The sequence below is a fragment of the Rhinatrema bivittatum genome, chromosome 18 (genome assembly GCF_901001135.1).
Source record: "Rhinatrema bivittatum chromosome 18, aRhiBiv1.1, whole genome shotgun sequence".
NCBI lineage: Eukaryota > Metazoa > Chordata > Amphibia > Gymnophiona > Rhinatrematidae > Rhinatrema > Rhinatrema bivittatum.
Window position 1 is genome coordinate 40,999,352 of NC_042632.1, and position 25,491 is coordinate 41,024,842.

General features: G+C 43.1%; 1 protein-coding gene across 3 annotated transcripts in view; it reads left to right on the forward strand.

The window, feature by feature from the left end:
* NIPAL4 (NIPA like domain containing 4) overlaps positions 1-25,491 on the forward strand; it is a 42,163-nt gene that overhangs the window by 2,604 nt on the left and 14,068 nt on the right. For all 3 annotated transcript variants that reach the window (XM_029583696.1, XM_029583698.1, XM_029583697.1), the window contains exons 2-3: positions 21,209-21,457; positions 23,301-23,357. In XM_029583696.1, coding sequence (XP_029439556.1) covers positions 21,209-21,457; positions 23,301-23,357 — 306 coding nt within the window. The remainder of the gene's footprint in view (positions 1-21,208; positions 21,458-23,300; positions 23,358-25,491) is intronic.

Below are 25,491 nucleotides of genomic sequence, written 5' to 3' on the forward strand. Positions count from 1 at the left end.
GCGTTCGCACTTGCCTCCATGGTCCAGACTGGTAATTTTCCTTTTCCTTTTGTGCATCTTTCTGCTACTCTTCCAGGAATCCTTGTTCGGCTATTCCTTTTACTATATAGTGTGTTTACTTCACCCATTTTGCCACAGTTATCCGAAGGGTTAAAGGGAAGGGGGGGTGGGGGGGGGGGGGTGAAAGACTACGACTCGTTCACAACCTGATTCGAAAATTCCCACACACAACACTCAGAGGTATGCTCGTCCATGGTGCTATTTCTTACTCATTTAACTATATTTGCTTACTTGCTCGCTCACCAAGGACTGATATTTGTACTGCATTTGTTTGCTTTCTTTTTTGTAATGCGCATTGTTTCTTTATCCATGTATGTCACAAGAATTTTCGCCTGTTGTTGAATATTGTAACTTGAATTTCAATAAAAGTCAAATTTCAAAAAAAAAAAAAAAACTGAAGGAATACAAATCCATGTAAAAACTTTGTATAATGAGAATAAATATCAGAATATGAGTGTCTGTAGGATTAAACTAGAACGCAAAGGACTCAGATCAAGAATAGTAGGCTTTTTTGTATAGCCAGGTTTTTAAGTTTTGTTTAAATTTTTTGTAGCAATATTCCTGTCGTAATTCTGATGGCATGGTGTTCCATAGACTGGATCCAGCAATGATGAAAGAACGTTCTTTTGTAGTGGACAGATTAGTCAGGTTGGGTGCAGGGATCTTCAGTTTAGCTAAATGCTGGAATCTGGTTGGGCGGATTGATGTTTTGAATTGAAGGTGATCAGAGAACCAGTTCATATCTCTGTTGTGGGTGGCTTTATGAATCAGCGTCAAGGATTTATATATTCTGGATGCCACGGGTAGCCAGTGTAATGATTGAAGCGCTGGAGTGATGTGCTCATGGCGGCTTGTGTCGGTGATGATGTGGGCAGCTGCGTTTTGTAAAAATTGCAAGGGTTGAATTGTAGTTTTAGGAAGCCCAAGTAGCAAAGCATTGCAGTAATCAATCTTTGATAATATAGTCGCCTGTAGTACAGTGCGAAAGTTGTATTGGTATAAAAGAGGTTTAATACGTTTTAGTGTATGTAACTTAAAGAAACCACTTTTAACTGTATCCGCGATGAATTTCTTAAATGTGAAATTGCTGTCAATGATGACGCCAAGGCTGCGTACTTGCTGAGTAATAGTAGGCATGTTATTTGAAAGATTATCATAGCTCAGGGATGCGTTTTTTGGAGGTGAAATAATGATAAGCTCGGTTTTATTGGTATTAATAGCCAATTGATTGTCCATGAGAATTGTTTTAGTTTCTAATAAGGATGCATTCCAAGCGATCAAGGCATTTGTGATAGTACTGGTGATTGGTATGAGTATCTGAATATCATCCGCGTAGATGAAGTATTGAAGATTCAGTTTTGATAGTAGCCGGCATAGTGGTGTAAGGTAAATATTAAATAATGTAGATGAAAGAGATGATCCTTGGGGAACTCCTTGAGTGAGATTTCTTGTCTTGGATTCACTTGGATTCTAATTTTTTAGTTCCTCTGACTTAATATTTTACTGTTTTACTGTTTTAATGTATAGTGGAATTCAGCTATTTTACTATTTTCAGCTATTTTACTGTTTTAATGTATAGTGGAATTCAGCTATTATACTGTTATATGTACACGCAACTGCGTATTTTTGTTCTATGTACACCGACGTGATATCTTTGATGAGCGGCGGTATATAAAAAACCAATAAATAAATAATATTGCCATGATATTAAGTCGGAGGAAGTACAGAAAAGCAGTATTTTCTGCTTTTCTCTACACATTTGGGGCTCCTCCATAATTAATGCCTGCTCGGGGAAGGCACACTTTTTTTTTTTTTCCTTTCGTCGGGGGAATAGATAATAGCCTCATCAACATGAATTTGCATGTGATGAACGCTATTACCTAAGCGTGCAATCGGACAAGCGTTTTGGACCCGTTAACCCCTGTTTTGCATCAGGGGGGTATGGGCACGTGTCCAAAATGCACGTCCAGTCACGGGTTGAGCCAGCGTACAGTATTGCATTGGCCTGGTAATGACTTGCTGTGTTGACTTTTTTCTGCATGGGATGAATGGAACTGTCACTCATCAGTGTTAGGATGATGCCATTCTGTATGAGTAAATATTAGTACAGTTTAATCGTCAATCAAGGGTATCGCTCATGCCACGTCATGGGTACAGTGATGGTTCATTGCTGGTCTTGCCTTGTAGTCAAGCTTTCCTAAGGGAAACGAACTGCAAACCTATAGCAAAATCAGGCCTTGCTTTGTCAGCTGGTGCCTCTCGTAACTCTGATGTTCTCATCCAGATTTTTTTTTTTGTGCACTCATATTTTGACTATTTTATGAATTTTTTTAGTTTACATATTTACGTTCTTGCCGTATTCAGAAAAAAACTTTGTGGCATGCCAGGCACCCAAAGCATGCTGTCTGAGGCTGGCCTTATAATATTTTGGTTCCGCTAAAGAATTGGGAACCTGGACAAGTGACTCGGCAGCAGTTCTGCATTTTCTACCATGCAGAGGGAACCTGAGTTTGAGTCCAAGACTAGGACTCTGCTATCCACCAGGCTGCTGCAGTAATGTGGGGGTTAAATCTGTGCACTGAAATTCAGCATGCACTTTCTTGACGTGGATGTTAAAACCTTTTTTTTTTTTAACTCCGAGTGCAGTATGCTAATACATTGGGAGTTAAAAAATGCACAGACTGAAAAATGTGTGCACAAACCCGAGTTAAAATGCACACTGATCACAGACTGATCGCACATTTTAAACTCAAGGGTGGGGGAGCCTAAGTGATTTATATGCACAAAATATCTTTTGTGAGCACAACACATTTACATGCATAAAATGTTTATGTGCACACTAAATGTGTTCAGCACAGAAATATTTTTTGTGCATACAAAGTAATTTATTTATTTATTTTTAATTTTTATAGACCGAAGTTCTTGTAGGAACTACAAATCAATCCGGTTTACATACAACTTTTAAATGCCCAAAAAGAGTAGTGGGCTTTACATAGAACAGTTGAACAATAAAACAGGTAACAATAGAACTAACAATAATTTATTTATTTTTTATTTATTTATTTAAAATTTTTATATACCGGCATTCATGATGGAACAAATAGAATAGATAACCAATTAAACATAGTAATATAGTAATAAATATTATATAGAAAATAAATATAAAAGAGATAGAGTAAATGGAGTGTGAGTACAGTATAAATACAAAAGATGAAAGAGCTCAAAAATTAAGGTACAGTTGAAAAAAATCGTAATAGGAAAAACAGTGAGATAACCCATGATTTGGGTTAAAAGACTTGATTAGGTAGCATTAGATGTCTGGGAAGGCTTGACGGAAAAGCCATGTTTTTAGCTTTTTTTTGAACTCCTGATGACTTGGTTCTAGTCTTAGATCTGGGGGGAGCGCATTCCATTGGTGGGAGCCTCCTGAAGATAGTGCTCTTTTGCTCAGTGATGATTTTACCTGTGGGGCTTGCAATGTGCCTTTGTATGCGCTTCTAATTGGTCTGGATGAAGTATGAGGTTGGAGTTGGGTGCTTAACATGATCGGAGCAAGATTGTATGTTGCTTTGTGAATAATTGTGAGCACTTTATAGAGGATCCTGTGGTTAATAGGAAGCCAATGTAGGTTACGAAGGATTGGAGTGATGTGATCTCTTTTATTAGAGTTTGTAAGTATTCTGGCAGCGGCGTTTTGAACCATTTGTAAGGGTTTGATGGTATTTGAGGGTAGAGCGAGAAGGAGGGAGTTGCAATAATCGAGCTTAGATAGTATGATGGATTGAAGTTCTAGCCGGAAGTCAGAGAAGTGAAGGAGGGGTTTTAGCTTTCTGAGGACTTGCAGTTTGTAAAAGCAGTCCTTTGCGGTATTGTTTACAAACTTTTTTAGGTTTAGATTGTTGTCTAGCCAGGCTCCAAGATCCCTGACGTCTGGTGAGAACTTGCTAATTGAGTTTGGTTGAGAGGAGCTTGAAGAGATGGTGAGGGGATCTTGGGAGATAATGAGCATTTCGGTTTTGTTGGCATTCGATACTAAATTGAGGCTTGAGAGCAAGTCTTTAATTGGCTGTAGACAGTCATTCCAGTAGCTGATCGTTTTTTGAAGGGATTCTGAAATCTGGATAAGGATTTGGATGTCATCTGCGTAGAGGTAATGGATAAGCTTGAGGTTTGAGAGCAGGTGGCAAAGAGGGAGGAGATAGATATTAAAGAGGGTGGGTGAGAGTGAAGATCCTTGAGGGACTCCTTGATCTGAAAGAACTGGAAGCGATTCCTTGTTGTTTATCCTGACTTTATAGAATCTGTTGCTTAGGAAGGACTGAAACCAGCTGAGAGCTGAGCCTTTGATACCTATGTTGGCTAGTTGGTCTATAAGTATGGTGTGTTTTACCGTATCAAAGGCAGCGGATAGATCTAGAAGAATAAGGAGGTAGGATTGTTTTTTCTCTAGGTTGACGAGGATTGTGTCCGTAAGTGATAGTAAGAGAGATTTGGTGTTTAAGAGTTTTCTGAATCCGTATTGTGCCGGGGACAGAATGTTATGATCTTCCAGATAATCTGACAGTTGCTTGTTAACAGTTTTCTCCATTAATTTGGCTATGAGAGGTAGGTTTGCGATTGGTCGAAAGTTCGCTGGGTCTGATGGAGAGGCGTTTGGTTTTTTTAGTAGTGGTTTGAGAATGGCCAATTTTAACTGGTTGGGGACTTGGCCTTGAGAGAGTGATGTGTTAATTATATCAGAAATTGGTTTTGAGATTGTGTTCGGTATGGAGATGAGCAGGTTTGTTGGTAATGGATCCGATGGGTGGGATGATGGTTTGATTTTCTTGAGGGTAATTTCTATCTCCAGTGAAGAGGTAGGTTCAAAAGAAACAAGACTAGCGTTTTGTTGAGGTGGGGATATGAGATGGTAGGTTGGGGGAATATTGTTGGTTGTGAGAGAGTAGGTGAGGTTGGTGATTTTTGTCTTGAAATAATTGGCGAGTTTGTTGGCTTTATTGAGTGCTTGGTGGTCTGGGATGGAGGGAGGAGATGGTTTAGTTAATGAGGAGACGTATGAGAAAAGTGCCTTTGAGTCAAAAATGAAGTTGTGAATTTTTTTTGCATAAAAGTCTTTCTTTGTCCTGAGTATAGCGTTCCTGTAAGTGTTGAGGAGGGATTTGTATATTGCGTGTGTCGAAGTGGTGGGGTTTTTTCTCCAGCATTGTTCTTTATTCCTTAGTGTTTGCTTGAGAGATTTAAGTTCCGGGGTAAACCAGGGTTTTCTGTTGTCTGATGTGGGATGTATGGTTTTGGTTGACGTTGGGCAGATTTGATCTGTAATTTTATTGTTGAGATTGATCCATGAGGTAGTTGCTGTGGTTGCGTCTGTGAAATCTAGTTGATTTAGTGATTCTGATATCTTTTCACTAAGGAGATCTAGCGAACATGGTTTCCTGAAATGGATGGTGGATTTGGTAGAGTCTTTAGGTGGTGGATTGTTGATCTTAAGTATCGTGTAGATGACCCTATGGTCTGACCAGGGAACTGGTGAGCACGTGGGGTTAGAGTGGATGGTAAAGCTGTTGTTAATGAAGATGAGGTCCAGTGTATGGCCTGCCTTGTGGGTGGGACTATTGACGATTTGAGTAAAACCCAAGTGACTGAGTGATGAGAGGACTGTTACGCAGTTGATGGATTGTGGGGAAGCGTCCACATGCAAATTAAAGTCTCCCAGTATTATAGCGGGTTTGTCAGCGTTAATGTGTTTGGCTACAAGCTCGATAAGGAGAGAGGGATCCGATTCCAAGTTCCCTGGTGGGGCGTAGACGAGAGCTACTTGGATTTGTTCAGATTTGAAGAGGGAGAATTCCAGTTTAGAGGATGTGTTTGTATATTGTAAAGATATGTTTAGACCTTTTTTTACTGCCAGAAGGAGCCCTCCACCCCTTTTTCTGGGTCTGGGGACTGAGAAGAAGTCATAAGATTGTGTGGGAAGCTGATTTGTTAGTACGGTATCTGTCTGTTTTAGCCATGTCTCTGTGATGGCACAGATATCTGGGTTGACTTCTATAAGATAATCATTGAGGATGTGCGTTTTCTTGGAGAGAGACTGAGCGTTGAATAGGGTTAGAGTAAATAGAGAGAATCCTAGGATTTGTGAAATTGGTGATATCATTATTGGGATAAGCCTTTGTTGTCGTACAATGTGCTGATATGTAGGTTTTGTGTGTGATCTGAGTTTGTTCCAGATTGTGGATATAGAGTAGCTATGCATCTTTGTGGTGTAATTGACTGGGGTTGTTGCGAGAATTTATGCACAGAAAACATGCCTTATATGCACAAAGCGTGTTTTCTGCACATAAATCCTGACTACGGGTTCTGATGTCAGAATTTCAGTTTCTGGCTGTAGACTGACAAAGCACTGGAAACTTTATTCCACCTCTGAGCAGAAGTACAACTTCCAGTGCTAAGGAAAGCCAGCACACCTCTCTGCATTGGAGGTTGATAGTTAATGCCTTTGTTTGAATGGGATTTCCATGCGAGGGCACTAAGCAGGATGCACAGTTTCCGTGTGCAGAACTCCTTGCTGTATCGGGAGTTTAACATTTGCACACCAAAAATGTGAGCACAACCGCGCTCTGAACATGCCTTATTGCTTCAGCCCCTGAGTTGGCTGAGAATGCTGCATGGAAGGGAAACATTCTCTCATCAATGCCACCTTATGCTAGACTTGGGGACCACAATTGGGTACCCTAAAATAATTGGGGGTTGAGGACCATCCTTGCCGTGATGGTCCTCAACCCCCAATTATTTTGGGGGATAAATAACAGGGCATCATGGGTAGTTGCAAATGAAAAGCTCATGTTACTGGTTGCTAGCCTTGGATCTGATTAAGCTGGAAGAGAAAACTACTGGGAGACACACACCCCAAACCCCCCAAAAAGGATCTGGGAATACAGCTCCCCTTTCGTTGAAGTGCTGATCCAGAACCCAAATGGAATCGTAACAGCTCCGTTCTGTGCCTGAAATGCCTGCACATTCCACCTGCCCTTCTTCTGATCCTAATTTCTTCAGCTGGGAACAGGCTGCATACCTTAAACCTCACTACACCCCTGTTATGCAGTATTAGGAAACCTGATCTAAACCTGTCTGGCTAAACTAACCAACCCTCCACCCCTGCTCCGCCGAGGTTCCTTTGTTGTAAAGACAACTATATAATTTTACAAAGATATTTTGGGTGGGAGTGACTAAAGCAGTAGATTTCACTTATCCTGGCTCTTGTTCAAATAAATGTCTTGGGCTGCTGGGTCTGTGGGGCCCATGGCTGGCCATACCTTTCAAGCAAAAAGGAGGGTGGGTGTTCATTTTAAGAACAGTAGCTGTGCCCTTTCTGGTGATATAAAAAGTAATGTAGGTTAAAAAGGGAGCCAACAACCGTGGTCAAATAATTAGACCAAGGAGGCAGTAATAGGAAGAAAAAGGCAGGTAGGTTGCTATTTTAAAGAAACAAACTTGGACTGTTGATTTAATATCGGCCTGTGTTGACTGAGCTTAACACATTATCAAATACCTAAGAAATATACGGCGCGTGGTGGGAGACGCTCGGGAGGAGGGGCCCGCTGTTGGAATAGTTCTAGAATCCTATATGCCCAATCCCACACAACATTAGAGGAGCCAAGTCCATGTACAGAGGGACAAGCTGGCAGCATCCAGATTCCAAGAGGAGGAGCCAGCATAAAACACCTACTGTAACCTGGATTGTAACTCAGCTCGGGTTTGGAATCCAAATTGTACCAAGACTCTGCTAGATTATTAGGCAGACTGGGTGGCTCGAATGACTCCTCCTCTGCCAACATCTGTTGTCATTTTCAGGATGATGCAATATCGTGCGCCCAGCCTAGCGCATAGGCTATAAACCAGCTCTTGGACGCGCTAGGCTAGCACCCGATGCAATAAGGGGTTCAGCGCGTCCAAACCAGTGCGTAGCTAATAGTGCTCATCACATGTAAATGCATGTAGTTGAGGCTATTAACTAGTGCCCCCGATGCAAAAAAATCACGGTGCGCACGTTTTAACATGGAAAACGTAAATGCCAGGGCTGTCTGGGAGGGGGAAAAAAAAAAAACCCCAAACGCCACAAAGCTACAAAATAGCCCAAAATACTTCTTTTCTGTGGTTCCTTAGTATCGGGACGATGTAGGAGGAGCCACAGGAAGCAGCATGAAAAAAAACAACTCTTGCCTGCGGTCAGGTTTGGGAAACGGCCACAGGCCCACTTCTCCTGGGCGCCCGATGCCACGGATGCACAATTTATCCATACCCCATCCTTTTTAGCATGACACCCCCCCCCCCTCATTTAAATAATGCATCGCACACCCAGAAGAGGTGGCTTGGTGCCCGTTTTTGTTTACACGAGCCGATATTGCATCGGCCAGTTTGTTGCTAAGTATGCCACCCTTAATGAATCGGCAAATTGGAAGATTTGATTTAGTCCAAGGTCTGAGTCTGAGCTGAAAAAAGAAGAAAGTTTTTTAAGGTTTCAATTGCCCTTAGCCTACAGCTAAATGACAAGAATCTTAAGTTTTTTAAATCAAACAAAAAATGGTATGGTACTATTATATCCTGACTGACAAATACTCCCAGCGTGGCTGCGTCCCACTTTTTTTTCAAAGATTACCATTTGAATGACCCCTGGCAATGAGTGAAAATGGCAGGCATAAGGCCGCTGAGCTTCAGCTACTCAGCCCCTGATAATAGGGTGGGAGGGGGGAGGGAGTGTTACCTGGGGGGTGGGGTTGATAACACAGTGCTCCCAAATTGCTGGAGTCTGAGCCCTTTGATGCTGGAAACCTAGTGAATGGCAAGAACCATTTAAGCCTGATGTAGCTGCTAACTGTTAAGTGTCGCAGGAAATGTCCTGCTGCTGTGAAACTGTTCAGAGAGCTTATCAGCATGCGGAAGTGGACCCACTGAAGGTAGCTGCTGGCTGCATCATGGAGCACGGGGATGGTTCTAGTTCCAAATCCCGAATGTGTGCTCAAATTATAATCATTGGTCAAACACTCTGGCCTCTCTTTGTAGGAGATGCATATTTTTCACTTGTATTTAAAGTTAAGTATCGCTGCAGACTTAATGTAATATGAAAGACTGCACTTATTTATTTATTTATTTATAGATTCTTTTATACCGCAGTACGTATAGACATACATCACCACGGTTTACAGTGAAACAATAAATTAGCAACAGGCTTTACATGTAACAGTTTAAAAAAAACAGTAAAACATTTGACAGCAACAGGCTTTACAGAAACAAGGGTTTTAAAGATAATATGCATACATCATTAAATATCAAACAAAATATAAATAACCATGTATTCGCAGGAGCAAATTAACTGTCAGCAGCGAGACCAATGTCACATTGCATACAATAGCCTAAATTGAGTAACAGTGGGGGGGTATGGAATAGCTTATCTTATCTTAGAGCTCGTGCCTCCAGGTGTTGTCACAAACTTTGTGCACAACAGAATAATCAAAGTCCGTTAGTTTATTAAGCTCTGTCTTCAAGTCACAGAAGACGGCCTCAAGTTTTGTACTATCTGTGCTATCCTCTGTCAGTACTGCATCTCATGCAGTCTAATGGAATCTAAACTGGCATAGAAATGCAGAGCAAGACAAGAGATAAGATCTGTTAGGCCCCTTCTAGTCTACTTCCCGCTGCAATGCCATGGATTCCAGTTCATCTGTGGCTTTCCCTATCGTGCTCTCCAGGTTTTCAGTTGATATTAAGGTGGCCAAACTTTTCCATGGACCATAGTTTCTTCTGAGGACTGGGGATCATCTCCTCACTTGGGCTCTAAGTACTCCCCCCTCATGCTGTTAATTATTCTCATAAATGCATAAACCACAGCCCCACACACACACACAGTTTTGCTACTAACTAAACCACCTGTAATACAGATACACAGCCACACCCATACACCTTCCCAAACACACAACCACCTTTCTCATACACGCACGCTCCCAAACACCCAGCACACTCACAAACATGCAGCCTCCACTCTCCTACCCAAATGCACATCCAGGTTCTCTCTCTCTCTCACTCTCTCTCTCTCTCTCTCTCTCTCTCTCTCTCCCTTCCAAATCTCCCCTCGACAGACAGCCCAAGGTTGGATTATAAGACTTCAGGGAGTTAGGGTGGGGGGGAAGAGCAACAGTTAATGTGTAAAACACCCTTCACCCAAATGGCAGGACATAAAGCTAAAAGAGTAGACTACTGCTAATGGTGAATGTTGGACACTGCAGCTAGAATCTGAAGAGAGACAGCTAAAATCATTCAATTTTCCAGTCACAGAACTGGATAATTTGAAAATAAGAGACTTTTTTTTTTTTAACCTATTCTCCCCCCCCCCCCCCCCCCCCCCCCCCCAAATATTCTCTACTTTCATCTTCTGGATTCCTTTTCATTTTTTCACTTTCCCTTCTATGATTCTCCCCCCTCCTTCAGCTGACATTGTTTCCCCTCCATGTCATTCCCCCCCCCCCATCTCGTCCTCTTCCATTCTTTACTTCAGTTTTCTCATTCTGTTGTATTTCATCCCTGTATCTTCCATCACCTCATCCCTCCTTCTCTTTCCCTTCTCCCTCATTCCCTCTGTCTCACCTCTCTCAGTATGTCCTTCTTTCCCCTCTCCTATGCTTCCCTCCTGCTATTTTCTTCCTCCAGTATGCCTCATCTATTTCTTCCTTCTGTTCCCCTCTGTGTGGTCTCTCCCCACCTCCTTTCCCCACCCTGTACCCTCAGTTTCGCCCTCTCCTCCTGCATCCCTCGCCCCTGGCTCACTGCATCCCCTCTCTCAGGTCTGGGGCTGGGCCCGGCACAGTTGAGAGAAGGGGCGGGTCCCAGAGGGCCGTTGCTGCGGAGACCTGCAGAGCCACTGGGAGCTGACTGGGGTTGGGCCGTGCCCCGCCTCTTTTGCCCCATGGCATCCAATCACAGCAGGGGAAAGGGGGCGGGGACACAGCACTGCTCTCTGCTGAGCGCTGTCCAGATCTGCCCGCCCTCTAACCAGGAAGTGCTGAGGGGGACAGGAGCTACCTCCTTCACTGAACAGATTTTCAGTATCTGGTCAGCACTTCTGACCAGGCACTTTTGCCTCTCAAAGTGGATTACATTCAGGTACTGTAGATATTTCCCTGTCCATAGAGGGCCCACAGTCTGCCTGTACCAAAAGCAATGGAGGGTGAAGAGTGGCAGTGGGATTTGAACTCTCGTTTACCTGGTTCATTGGCACTAGGCTACTGGAATTGAAGATAAGGGGTAGTCTGCACAGAATACACAAATTCAAAGGAATAAGTAAAACTTGCTGGGCAGACTGGATGGACCATTTGGGTCTTTTTCTGCTGACATTTACTATGTTGCTCCTCCATGCCGTGATTAAAAACCGGAAAGTTAGCAACCCTAATTGATGTGGGACTCTTCTTTTCCTATGGGCAAAAAAGGCGAACCTCGAACTGGCGATGGCTGGGACAAGTGGCTGGAGCTTTGCCCGGGAGCCACTGGGTGGCTCTGAGAAGCAAGCATGAGCTGCTTACAGACTGAAGCCTGGACTTGCATCCCCGCCCCTGAGGACCTGGCGTATGCCAGGACATCTCTTTATATTTTTTGAAACTTCTGCCTTGAATAAAGCTCTGGTTGAAATCCAGAATTGCTTTCAGGAGGCCTGAGTAATCTTGACACTTCTTTTTTTTTCTTTTTTAAAGAAAATGTCATTGCGATTCTGAACATTTAAAAAAAAAAAATGAAACTAGAGGTACAGAGTTGATTTGAAGAATCTCTTGAAAATTAAGAGCTTTTGGACTGAGTTAATGCTGCTGACTTATATTGCGTATTATCATGCAGAAGATCAGAGGGACTAGGGATGCCATGGAGAGGCATTTTCCACTCCTGGTAGGGACGGTAGGGAAGTGAGGGGGGTGATCTTAGCTTTCTCAATGGTGAGACCTGGTGGCCAGACTTGGGCTGCATGCTTACAGGGTTCCCAGGAGAGCTATGTATGGTCTGTGGCCCCTGGCTGGGGAATGCTGGGAGAATATAAACAGCAGGGCCAAACCCTGGGCAATTGCAAACACAGGCTCATGTTGGCCAGAACACAATGCAGGCCCAAAAATCTTTCATGTCTGAGCTTCATTTCTGAAACGTCTTGAAACTCTGTGACTTGAGTGCTGTGCAGAAATGCTGCGCTGCGTCAAGCTGAAGACAGGAATTTGGAACTCTGAGTAGTTATTGTAAGTTGTATCCGGGTCACCCTTCCTGGTTGCTGGTGGACATGGCGTGCAATGTGTGCCACCTTCATCTCCTCAGCTCCATAATTGCACACAGCACTTCAGTTTGTGCTGCATGATCTGAAGGCCAGATAAAGTTAGAAGACAAATATCAGCTGAATTTTGGGTTAATACTTCTAACAATCACTCTCTAAGGAGGAGTGAGGAGACCACCTGTTTGGTCAACATGTAAAGAGGGTGTTTGCTGGAACCGCTGCCTTTTAGAACAAAAGGTTACTGGCACTTAGTCCCAGCTGAGGCGTTTCCTCACAAGGTGAACAAAATCAATACTGAAGGCCTTGCCTTTCCCTAAAGAGCCTGGAATCTTAAATGGTGGTTGGTTGACTGCACTAATTACTGACTCAGTTATATGGGCTGTTTGGCTGATATGTGCAAAAATCTCATCTTTCTAACACAAACTTAAATAAGAACTGGCTGCCTTGGTTCTCTGGGTCTGTTTACTGCTGCTGGTTGGTAAATGGCAGGATTTGTCTTCTCTGTTGCTTCACCTGCTCGTGTCTGGTGTGTTTTTTTTTTTTTTGTTTTTTTGCTTCACATACTTGTGGTTTGGTGCCTCTGGTGAGAATACCCAACAGGCCATTTGCATTGAAATGGATCAAAAGAATCTTACTACTAGAGGCCCAATGCAATAAGGTGCGTTCAGAATGCACCATTTTACCCTCTGTTGTACGCACACATTTTGTGTGCAAATATTACTCCTGATATAGCAGCAAAGAATGTTTTGCATAAAAGTCACTGTACTTCCTGTTTAGCACCTCACATGCAAATAGAGTGCTGACTACAGAACTTTCATCTGCTGGTGATAAGTTGGAGTTGCTGGGAAAGAACATTTTTAAAATCCATTTTTTTTAAATGATTGAAAGGGTTAAAATATTACTGGCTATGTATATTGTGAGTTAGTTTTTAAAGCTATTTCTTGTATTTGTTTGAAATGTTAAGAATTGTGTGGGGAAAATAGACTTGGAGCTTAGTGCTGTTTAGCTTGGAAAAAAGATGGCTGAGGGGGGATATGATAAGAGGTCTACAAAATCGTGAAAGACTTGAACAGATACATGTGAATCTGTTTACTCTTTCAGATTTTATTTATCAGATAATAGGATTAGGGGCATTTTATGAAGTCAGCAAGCAGCACATTTTAAAACAAATTGGAGAAAATTATTTTTCACTCAACACACAGTTAAGCTCTGGAATTCAATGCCAGAGGATGTGGCTAAGGCAATTAGTATAGCTGGGTTTAGAAAAGATTTGGATAAGTTCCTGGAGGAGAAGTCCATAAACTACTATTAATCAATAAGGAATAGCCACTGCTTGTTACCAGCATTAGTAGCTTGTGATCTTTTTAATGTTTGGGTACTAGCCAGATACTTGTGACTCGGATTGGTCACTGCTGGAAACAGGATACTGGGCTTGATGGACTCTTGGTCTGACCCAGTATGGCATATTTTATGTTATGTTCTAATGACTTTGGATTCATTTTCTAAGTATTAGAACTGTGAGTTTGCAAAGGGCACTTACTTTTATTTCTTCAGATCAAGTTATTGGTTCCTGGGCAACTAGTCACCAGTTTTAGTCCCATCCTCATCTCCAATCTACTCCACTCACTTATTTTGTAACAGATAACACTCCACCCCTCCCCAGGTATGAGGAAAGTCTTCAAAATTAATGATTCAGAAAAACATACAATTAATCTTGATTTTAATAATTTGACTAATTTAGTATTGCTGGTTATTAAATAAACATAAGTCACCTAGAGGTCCATATTCAAAAGTATTTAGTCATCTAACTCAGAATTTAGCTGGCTAAATGAATATTTTTGATGACATCACAATTTGGAAGCGATATATTGACAACCTGTTTTTTGTGTGGAAGGGTGATGAGGACACATTATTATGATTCCAGTCATACATGAATCAGTGTGACTGCAATTTACAGTTCACATTTGTTAAGGATTTTTCCTCGGTTGCTTTTTTGGACATGTTGGTAACCAAAAATAGTGATCATTTCGAAACAACAGTATTTAGGAAACCCACGGACAGGAACACATTGCTCCATGCCACCAGTTTTCACCCTAGAAAATTAAAGGAGAACATACCGTGTGGTCAATTCCTCAGATACAGAAGGCTGTGTTCCTCTGAGGAATATAAATTTAAGGCTCAAGAGCTATCAGAGAGGTTTGTGGAGAGGGGGTATAATAAACGTTTGATCAAAAAAGCATATAAGCGAGGGCTTTATGCCAATCGGGAGAATTTGTTGAGAGTACAATCAAAAGAAACAATTTCCAGGATTGTATGCACTCTACCATTTTCCTCTAAAACCACAGCTATTAAACAAAGCATAATGAGACAGTGGAAAATTATTTCATCTTTACCCAACTTTTCTGAACCTCCTATTTTTGCCACTAAAAGAGGTAGAATTTTAAGACAGAGATTAAAGAGAAGGGAGAAGGCAGATGAAGATGCGTTAGTTTGGGGACAATTTCAGTGTGGGCACTGCTCCGTGTGTACCAATGTGTTACCTATAAATCAATATCAGTTTCGGAGGTCCAGGCGGCCATATATGTTGTTAGGTCATTATACCTGCTCATCTGAGCGAGTGGTATATGCTATAGTTTGCCCATGTGCCTTGGTTTACATAGGCCATACAAATAGAACAATCAGGCAGATGATAATTGAACATAAGAGCTGTGTTAGAACTAAGAAGGAATCCGCTCTGTTGGTTAATCATTGGTTACAACAGTCCCATACTGTTAATGATGTAAAATTCTTTGTGGTGAGGCAGTGCAGTAATGCTGAAGGGGGATACCCAACGATTATTGACGCGATGGGAACAACAGTGTATTTTTGAGTGGCAGATCCTTATGCCTCAAGGTTTGAACGTGGGAATCGAATGGAATGCTTGTTTCTAGGTCCAGACAGTAATTATTTGATGTATAAGTATTAATAGGGTTGTTAAACGGTCGGATTTGTTGGTTATGTAAAAGGAGGTATCGGACATATGACAGGGTTGTGGTAAGATAGTGGCGGTGGAGTTCGGTGTGGTGGTATCGTGAGAGCTTTATAAATGAACGGGATCTTGAGTTAATGCACAAATTGTTTCAGCTATTCTGGGGTTTTGTGTGTGGTTACGAGAGTGGGTGTAGCTGAGTGGCTGGTCCTTTGGTTGAATTGTTGGGTGAATGGGTTGGTTGTGAAGTATTTCATTGTGGCATTGAGAAGAGGGAGTCTAGTACTATGTTGGTATCGTGATGAGGTTATGACGTTTCGTTTTACCACGTGGTGATAGAGCGTGAGGAGACGTAGAAGGTGCGGTATTGAGGAGAGGGTGTTTTGTATCACGTTTGTATTGCGATGAGGTCATGACATTTTGACGTGGCAGAGCGTGAGGAGACGTAGAAGGGTGGGGGTCCCATGTTGCTCTATTTAGAGGAGAGTCGGGGTGGTTTGATTAAAGAAGTTCTTTGGCGCAGTTACAAACTCGGTGTAAGAAGACAAGTTGGAATCAGTTGGAGTGAGAAGCTGGTATGAGAAGAGATGTTGTAATGGTGTTTCGGTGTGTAAAGGTAACGTTTAAATTCTGAAGATGTGTTCGGGATCATGGTGGAGGCATAGCCATTGATTGTGTGAAATCATTAACTTTGATGTTTTATAGACTCTGTGCCATTTCAGTAAAATTGGTCTTCTTTGGGAATCCCGTGAGCATGTGGTTGGATAATCGATATGGAAAAATTTAAGGTTAAGGTGTTGCCTGGTGAATTATTCAAGTAAAATCTTTTTCAGGTAAAAACGTATGATTATTAAATATTTGCAATGAATGTGTCTTAAGGGTTAGGGTTTACATTGTTCGTTTGGTTTCCTTAGTGGTTGCAGTCCCCCTGAGGAAGCAAATGGGTGTGAAACAAGGGCCACTTGGGGTCAGACCACGTGGATGTAATCGAGCACAAACACGGAGATTTTCAGAGACAGGGACTACGCAAGAGGGACCAGACTGCAAGGCAGTGTATAGAGCGAGGTGGTTTTTTGAAAAGATTGTAAGTGGATGTTTCCACGGGGAAAGTGAGCACAAAATTGTAATGTACCATATTTCACAATTGTACTAGCTGGTCTCAATTGTGTACTCTCTGGTTGTTTTTAATGAATGAATGAGTGTGTAATATTTTTACATGTGTTGGACACATTCCTGAAATCATATTGAAATTATGTTAATAAAATTGTATTCTTTTCTCTTATTTTGTGTGAGGTGAGATCTAATAGAGAAAATAGTTCATTTCACCCAGTAAATGAATATTTGAACATATATCAGACTACATTTTAGCTGGCTAACAAGTTAGGTTAGAATTTTTAGCAGAATAAGTTAGGGGCGTAAATAGAAGAAGTTATTAGCCAGCTAAGTTAACTGACTAACTCAGTTTGGGCCAAAAAGCTGACCTAAAGTTAGCTGGTTAACTTTAATGTAGCTGGCTATATTCAATAGTGTGGCTACACTAGTCAATATATATCCAAAGTTAGCCAGATAAGCTTATCTGGATAACGTTTCTATCCAGACTGTCTGAATATGGACCTCCTAGTTATTAAATTTAAAAACCTTAGATTTAAGATATCTAAAAATAATTGTAAAGCCCTTACATTGAGACATACCTAATCTTTAATCATCAACTCAATATAATCGCAGACAGAAATCCATCAGAGTTGGGGGCTATCCATCCTTTTGCATAGAGTATTACACGTATGATTATCTACCTGTTAGTGGTAGGTTGTATGCATGTACCCGGTGATAAGAGCTCCTGGCTGTTGGAGAACAAGTCTGATCTCTGGCAATCAGAGTGGCAGACCTGGATTTGCTCAGGCAGAAAGAGAAATATGGGCATTATAGAGCAGTCCCATCTCCAGTGAAGTAGGCCTTGTGCTGCTTTGGAGGATCAAGGTCATCTGTCAGGAGTCAATTACTTGCTATGATAAGTGATTCTGTAGCTAGGACCTGCACTCTAGGTGATATTTTATCCTCTTGCAAGGAGGATGTGTCTCCAGGGCCATGTGCCCAGGAGGGAATGGTTAGGTTGGCTGTTATAGTGGGTGATTTGATCATTAGGACTGTAGGTAGCTGGTGTGCATGAGGATCGCTTAGCAACTTGCTTGCCTGGTGCATAGGCAATGGACCTTACACATCACTTAGTTAATATTTGAGAGGGCTGGGGAGGAGCAGATTGGTCCTCACCTTTACCATTACAATGGCATAGGAAGGTGCAGGAAGTAGATCCTAGGGGATAAATTTAGGCTCTTAAGTAGGAAACTGAAATTCAGAACCTCCAGGTTTACATTCTCAGAAAAGCTTTGTGCGCAGGATCCCGGAGGCAGGCAGAGCGTCAGTCTTAATGCATGGATGAGACAATGGTGCAGGAAAGAGAGGTTTAGATTTAAGAAGGGGGAGGGCATTCTGGGGAAGGAGGAACCTATTCCACTGCGATGGGCGCCACCTTAACCAGAGTGGATCCAGGCTGCTGGTGGTAACATTGAAAAGCGGCTTTATGTCCTTTATAAATAGACCATGGAGCAAAGCCAACAATTATCTTCCAAAGATAATTTTAAAACAAGGAAGTTAAAATATCCCTATAAAGAAGTTTGTTTAGGGCTAGAGTAACCCTTGTGGATATAATCAAAAAGCACCCAGAAGTGAATGACTATCTGCCTGCACCATTTGTTATCAAGCAGGTTGTGAATACAAAGAGAAATTGAAGCACAAATTACAATTGTAATTTAAAATGTCTGTATGCGAATGCCAGAAGCCTGAACAGTAAGATTGGTGAGTTAGAATGTATGGCGGCATGGGTGGATATAGATGTAGACATTTCAGAGATGTGATAGGATAACCAATGGGACACTGATACCAGGGTATAAACTTATGATGTGATAGGGCAGATCGAAGTGGTAGAGGGGTGGCACTATATGGAAAAGATGGTAGAGAGTCGAGCAGGAAACAAAATGCACTGTGAAATCCTTATGGATAGAAATTCCATGTGTGGTGAGTGAGAGTATAGCAGTGAGTATACTACCAGCCACCTGGCCAAAATTAAGAAGCAGTCTTTGAAATCTTAGCTGAAATCAAAAAAGCAAATACACTTGGCAACAACATAATAATGGGAGATTTTCAGTTTCTCCATTTTATTGATTGGGTCAGAGGTTCATCGGATGTGCTAAAGAGGTTGTCTGTAGAATCCATAAATGACTGCATCATGGAGCACCTGGTCCTAAAATCAACAAGAGGGACAACTACTTCAGATCAAGTTCTCAGTGGAGGGCATGACCTGGTACGAGGGGTTACTTTGGTGGAGCCACTAAGCAATAAGGGTCATAATGCAATCAAATTTGGCAATTGCTGGAGGAAGTGCATCAAGTAAAACTAAAGAGTAACAAATCATTGGGACCTGATGGTTTCCACCCCAGAATTCTAAAAGAACTAAAACAAACCGCTAACCTATTAGTAGTAATCTGCAACATTGTTTAAAACAGCCATGGTCCCGGAAGACTGAATGATGGCCAATATGATGCTGATTTTTTTTAAAGGGCTCTAGGGATGATCTAGGAAAGTATTAGATCATTGAGCCTGATGTTGGTGCTGTGCAAAATGGTAGAAGCCATTCTTAAAAACAAAATCATTTGCTATATAGATATCCATAGATAAATGGAGAAGTCTCTGTATGGTTTTGGCAAGGGGAAGTCTTGTCTTATTGATTTTATTTTCAAATGTGTTTTGAAGATGTAAATAAAGGTGAGCCAGTTGATTGGTAGTGCTTGGATTTTCAGAAAACATTTGACAAAGTCCTTTCTCCCCCCCCCCCCCCCCCCCCCAAATGAGACTCCTCAGGAAGTTACAAAGTAATGGAGTAAGGAGGCAGTGTCCCATTGTGGATTGATAACTAGTTAAAAATCCCCCTGCTGCTTAAAACCTGCAGAGGTTATTTTTCCAAGGGCTGATGGCAAATCATTCTGTTCTAGCTGGCAGAGCAGGGCATGCAGACGTTAAGTACTGGAAGCAGAGAGTAGGTTCCAGGAATCCCTATCAATTCTGGTGAACACACCAAGCACCTTGCACTCCCTTTTACTGCTCGTGCTCAGGTGGAAGGCTTTTGTTTACTTCTGATCCTTAATCTGAGTTTGTGACTCCCCAGAGGGATTGACTTGGTTGTGAGACCTTTTTGCACATGGTTATCCTTGCTAGGTTAGATAAGTATTCATGGCACCCCTTTTTGTAAACTTTACTTTGAGTGGCTGGCTTGCTGGAAGTCCTGCACGTTTGCCATGCAGAGAGGGATCCGGCCAGCTGGGAATGCTGCAATGATAGCTTTCACAGTTCCTGGGTGGAGGGGAGGGATGGCCAACATTCTACACTCCCTCTGAGTGTAGAAAGTTGGCCATCATACGACGGTGACACCTAGTGGCTGGATTTAGCGGGACTTGATGGCAGGGTGCTGGAAGGAGCCTTGGTATGTGGATATTGGCTGGGGACTGTTGCTAAAACGGGGGGTGGGGTGAATTCCCAGGTAGTTAGGAATGATGACTTATGGCGCCAGGTTGCTTTGATTTTGTGAAAAAGATGAAAATCCAATAAACTAAAAAGATCCTACCCCTGGTTCTGATTGAGCTGGAAGTGCATAGGAATAAGAGGAAGGTGTTGGACATAATTTTTTTTTTTTTTTTTTTTTGAGATTGTGTGTTAATTCTGCATGCTCTGTTTATGCTGTTCTCAGGCATGCAGATGAGTACTGAATGGGCTATAAGGGGAGAAGGCAGCATGGTTTTCACCAGAGGACGGTGATGAGAAACAAATCTGATCAATATCTTTGGCTGGTTTTGCTTCCAGATTTTCTAAAACCTGTTGCACACAGAATGCTCTTAAAGTAAGCAGCGTAGCCCAGGAGTGAGTTCTCCAGTGTGGGTTGGGAATTGGTTGAGTGTTAAGCAACAGGGGAGAGCAGTAAATGGCATTCACGCCAAGGGGAAAAAGCCTGTAAGTGGAGTGGCTCCTAGATCAATCCTGGGTTCGGTGCTGTTATAAAAATGGTATAGAGGGGTTGGTAGAAGAAATTTTCTTTTTGCAAGTAATGCAAAAAAGAAAAAAGGTAGAGTTCAACATTTTGGACTGCCGAAATCCCAGGGAATAGTACATGATGATGCACGAGGAACTGGTCTGCATCAGATGGCAGTGAGACCTCTAAGGTGATGGTAACAAAGCAATGCCATAAGGCGGTGGCAAGAGCTGGAGGAATACTAGGGCTGCGTAGGGAGAGGCATGGCCGGGAATGAAAAGGAGGTGATGTCTGTGTGTACAAATGGCCGGTAAGACCTCATCTGAAGGCCATATCTCCCAAAGCATATAAGGGCAGTCTAGGGAGAAAATATCGAAGTGGTGTCAGATAACAGCAGCTTCCTAGCCCAGCTAAGATATATCAGCTCATTGTAGATCCCTGTTTAAAGTCAGAGGATGTGTGCTCAGCTGCTGCAGCATGTGGAGAATCCTTGCAAGCTATTGGGATGGAAAGACCGTTTTTAGCAGACATCATATGCATTGGACCAGTCTGAACCCATGTTTGTAACATTTTTGATTCCCATGTCAACACAACAGCTCTCTGGTGAATTGAAACGATCGCCCTTAGATGCAAACTATTCTCTTCTGCGCAGAGATGGTCGTCTATAAATGCTTGATGTGGTAAATGCCGAAGTTGCTGTATAAAAGTGCTCTCTGCCTTTATTGTGTTTTTGTCCTTGAAAATTGTAAAACTTCAAGGCTCCCCTGTTGCAAAGAGCTCACTAACCATCCCTCGTCTTGCCTAGGTTCTCTGGTCACCCTCACCTGCCCTTCCCGTCAGGTCGTGTGTCGCGTCATCCATGAGCTTGGCCTGACCGTCTACGAGAACCTCACCATGGGCACCGGTTGGGCCAGCCAGGAGCAGGAGACGAGGAGCTATGACTTCTTCATCGGCCTAGCGCTGGCCGTCTTCTCCAGTTTCCTCATCGGAAGCAGCGTCATCCTGAAAAAGAAGGGTCTGCTGCGTCTGGCGGAGCAGGGCGGCACCAGAGCAGGTACGAAGGGGGGAGGGTGTCCCAGGTGCCAACGGGGATGGAGAGGAAAGGTTGATCGGTATGGCAATGGAGAGTGGGAAATGCCAGGACCAGCCCCCCCAAATAAAAAAAAAAAAAAAAAAATCAGTGCTGAAACATGGTGGGCTCTGTGAAAAGGACCTCTTCCAGTTCCATGCAAAGCTTGTGACCCATCTCCCGTAACGAGTCCCGACTTTCCCATCCCTCTCTCGCCATGGGCACAGGCTTCTCGAGTCCGTGACGCGCTGCCAGAACCTATTCAAGTGCTCTGGAGAAGGAGGCCACCCAGATGTGTGATGTTCCATCGAATCGGGTTTGGGTGATTAAAAGTAAACGATGCTGCCGCGGCAGGAAGGCCCTTAGTGTGCTGTCTGTCTGCACAGACTGAGGGAATGAGCTGTGTGAGTTTTGGTTTTCCTCTTAGAGCTTGGTTGCTTTTGGTGTTGCTTTCCTGGCTTTGTGACTCCTCCTGCAGGACTGGTTTCCTGTGGCCGCTCTGGGATGGGCGGCAGTGTGTGTTTGTGTGTGTGCGTGGGGGGGGGGGAGGAGAAGTAGCAATGACCCCCCTGGCCCTCTTCTCTTCCCCAGCACCAGAATTGCTCCCATAGTTTCTGTAAAAGCTTTGGGACCTCGCCTTTTGGTGACTGCTTCAGTCGGAGAACTTAACTGGGAGTGGGGGAGAGAGGGTAGGGAGTAGAAAAATGACTGAAATGCAAGTGCGGGCCAGCAGTGGATGAAAAGCCAGGAAGCTTCTCTTGTACTTCTCTAGGTAAAGAGAGGAGTGTGGATCGGGTAGGGGGAGGGCACCAAAGCATTCGCCCTGGTCCCTTGAGTTTCCCTCCGTTGGGCACCATGCACTGAATATAAACTACACTGGGGCATTTGCTGCTAAGTAGAGAGCTGGAGGGAGGGAGGGATGTTTTGGTTACAGGACCCCAGTGACCTGACCCTCTGTAAATGTTGTCTGATGGGATTAATCAACCACTACTATTGCATGTTTGGTTAGCAAAGGCCCTTTGCTTCCAGCTGAAGGTCATCCTTTCCAAATAGGAATGTGTGTGCTCTCTGGGATTTTCTTCCCTCCCAGTCCCAGATAACTATTACACAGCACACCAGCAGTTCTGGTAAAGAATTATGGTAACTTTTTTTTTTTTTTGCTACAGCTTAGCATAACCACAGTGGTTAGGAAGATGTAACAAATCCTCTTGTTTTGGAAATGGTGACATAGGGGATCTGCAGACTTTGTAGCTGATCTTCAAAAGAAAAGTACACGCATGATTTCTCTTTTTTTCAAAAGCTGCCTGCAGGTATAAAGGACCCGTGGACTTTGCACCTGTTTTCTCTGTGGGCAGAATTTTTGCTGGAAAGCTCATGTAGACTTGAAAATCCAATTTCTGTGTGGTGCTGATGGTGTTCTGGCCCCCCCCCCCCCTCGAATCTGGATAAAAGTTCGCCTGCGATGGAAGCCTGCATGTTCACCGTGGACCCTATTTTTTATAGCGCAGCTCGATGACGTGAAATTGCTGATAATGCATTCAAAAGTTGGCTACCGATTTCACATTTTTTCCAATCTGATAAGTATTCAGGGCCACTTAGGCAGAGAAGTACGGTGGTGACTGAATACCCGCGCTGCTTTAGCTGCTACCGCTTTCCGACCTGTACATCTAGATTCCCTTCTCTTGCCTTTCTGTGTATATGATGCAGAGCCAGAGCTAGTCTGACAGTTCTTATCCGAACCCATTTCCATCCTCTCCGTGTCCTTACAAAAATGTGCGCTTAGGTTTTATTTTTGCTTGATTTAACTCCTTTTTACCTTCTTTCCTAGGTGATGGAGGGCACGGGTACCTTAAGGACTGGTTGTGGTGGGCTGGCTTATTGACAAGTAAGCAAGAAATCGAATCTGTTACATGGAGAGCTCCTATTTGTGAACCATTGTTTTTTTTTTTCCAGTTCTCTTTAACCATCCAGACTGATACTTCATCGCAATTCTCTAGTGAACTTGCAAAGGTCTGCTTGCCGTTTTTATGGTTTGGAAGTCAGGTTGGTGGTTTGTAGCCTGCTTTAAAGTTACAGCAGGCATTTGTCTCCGAAGGCTTAAATGGCTGTTTTTGCTATCTGAAGCAAAGGTAGCAGACCTCCAGGACTCTGCAGACACTGCCGTTGAACATTTTAAGGTGGGGACTGACTAGCACACAATGGGTTTGCAGTTCACTCGTGTAGAGCCCTCCCATTCCCTGCGGCAACTTGTCAAACAGGTTTCAACGAGCTGTCCGCAGCCAGAAAACATCTGGTTGCTGTTCTGCTTGGCTAGTCCTCATGGCCCCGTTCAAATGTCCAAGAATCCACCTTGATTTTTCAGGTTGCTGTTAAATCTTAAACGCTGGCAGCTCCCGATGGCATTAGTGTTTTACTGTAATAAATTTCCTGAAGCCTCTTATTTGACTCTTCTCTGTGACTAGATTGTAAGCTCCATGCAGCAGGGGCCACCCTCGCTTATGTGTATCTATACAGTGCTGGGTATATCTAGTAGAGCTATAGACACGAGTAATCCTTCCCAAGCAAGACATCTTTTCTAAGGTGCTTTTCAGAAGAACTATAGTCTGCACCAGGTGCCTTGGAATACAATGGATGTGTTTGAATAGCATCTGTGTAGCATATTTATCATCTGTGAGGCAGACGCAAGATCTAAATCGGTGGTATCAAACTGCAATCCAGTCTGGTTTTCAGGATGTCCCTAATGATTACGCAAGAGAGAAACGTGCATAGGATGGAGGCACCGCACGCAGATGTGGTCTGCGTATTCGTCGCAGATAACCTGAAGAGCAGACTGGATTGCAGTCTTCCAGAAATGCAGTTTGACACCCCTTGCTCTAAATAGTGAATGCAGCTCTTTGACCCTACCCTCCATTAGGGATGTGAATAGTCTTTCTGACGATTGAAAATATCAAACTCGTCAAAATTTGGGGGGCCCCCGAACCCGATAGGAAAACCCATTTTTAAAGATGGCGCCGGCCGTCCATTGCTCTTACCATGTGGCAGGCCCCTGTCACGTGGTAAGGGCAAAGGGCCATGGGTGCCATTTTGATTAGTGGCAGCTGATGGCCCTAGGGTGGGAGATCGCTCCAGGGACCCCCGCTGCTCTGGTAGCAGTGATGGAAGCGCGTTGGGACTTGAGATTATATGCGATTTGGGCCTCAAACTTTCCACTCTAAAGAATTTACTACTTGTGGTGGAATGATTCAGCCAACAGAGAAAATGTTGCCATTTAAACACACAAAATCTATTGAAAACGCAAAACATGTTTACTTTATTACCTGGAAATGAGTTGTAGGTGATAACTTTTTTTTTTTTTTTACTTGGACTAAATAAATTAGGACTAGATTTTGTTATTCCCTTCATCACATGTGCTATGGATTGCACTGAGCTGACAAAGGAAGTTTAACTCTCAGAAGCTCATCACAGCTGGCTGCAGAGGGGAAAAAGGCAGTGCTGGGGTGGGGGTTTTTTTTGTGAACAGCACTAAATTGTACCCTTTTCCCCTCTGCAGCCAGGTTAGAAGGTGGAGGCTGCTGCTGGCTCTGACCCAGTACTTCTTGTTCTATTTTTAAGAAAATTGTCCCTGTATAAAGTACCATGTGTAACTTGTTTAGTGACTTTTATGGATTTCCACAAATGAAAGCGGACCGATTGGCAGAAGTACAAACTTTTTATTCACTGGTTGTCAGATACTTAAATCTGAACTGACCTTCTGGCTGCGTGAGGGAGGCATTCTATACTGGAGTGCACGCTGGTACTTTTGATCACAATCTGCAATGGGTCGGGACGTGTACTCCGGGGTAACCCGAACCCTAGAGGGTTCGGGTTACCCCGGAGTACACGTCCATTGCTTGGGGGGGGGGGGAGAACTCGGGGCTGCTTAAGTCTCTCTTCTTTGCTGCACAGTCCATGGAATAACTTATTTATTTATTTATAATTTTTATATACCGACATTCTTACATTAAAATGCAAATCATACC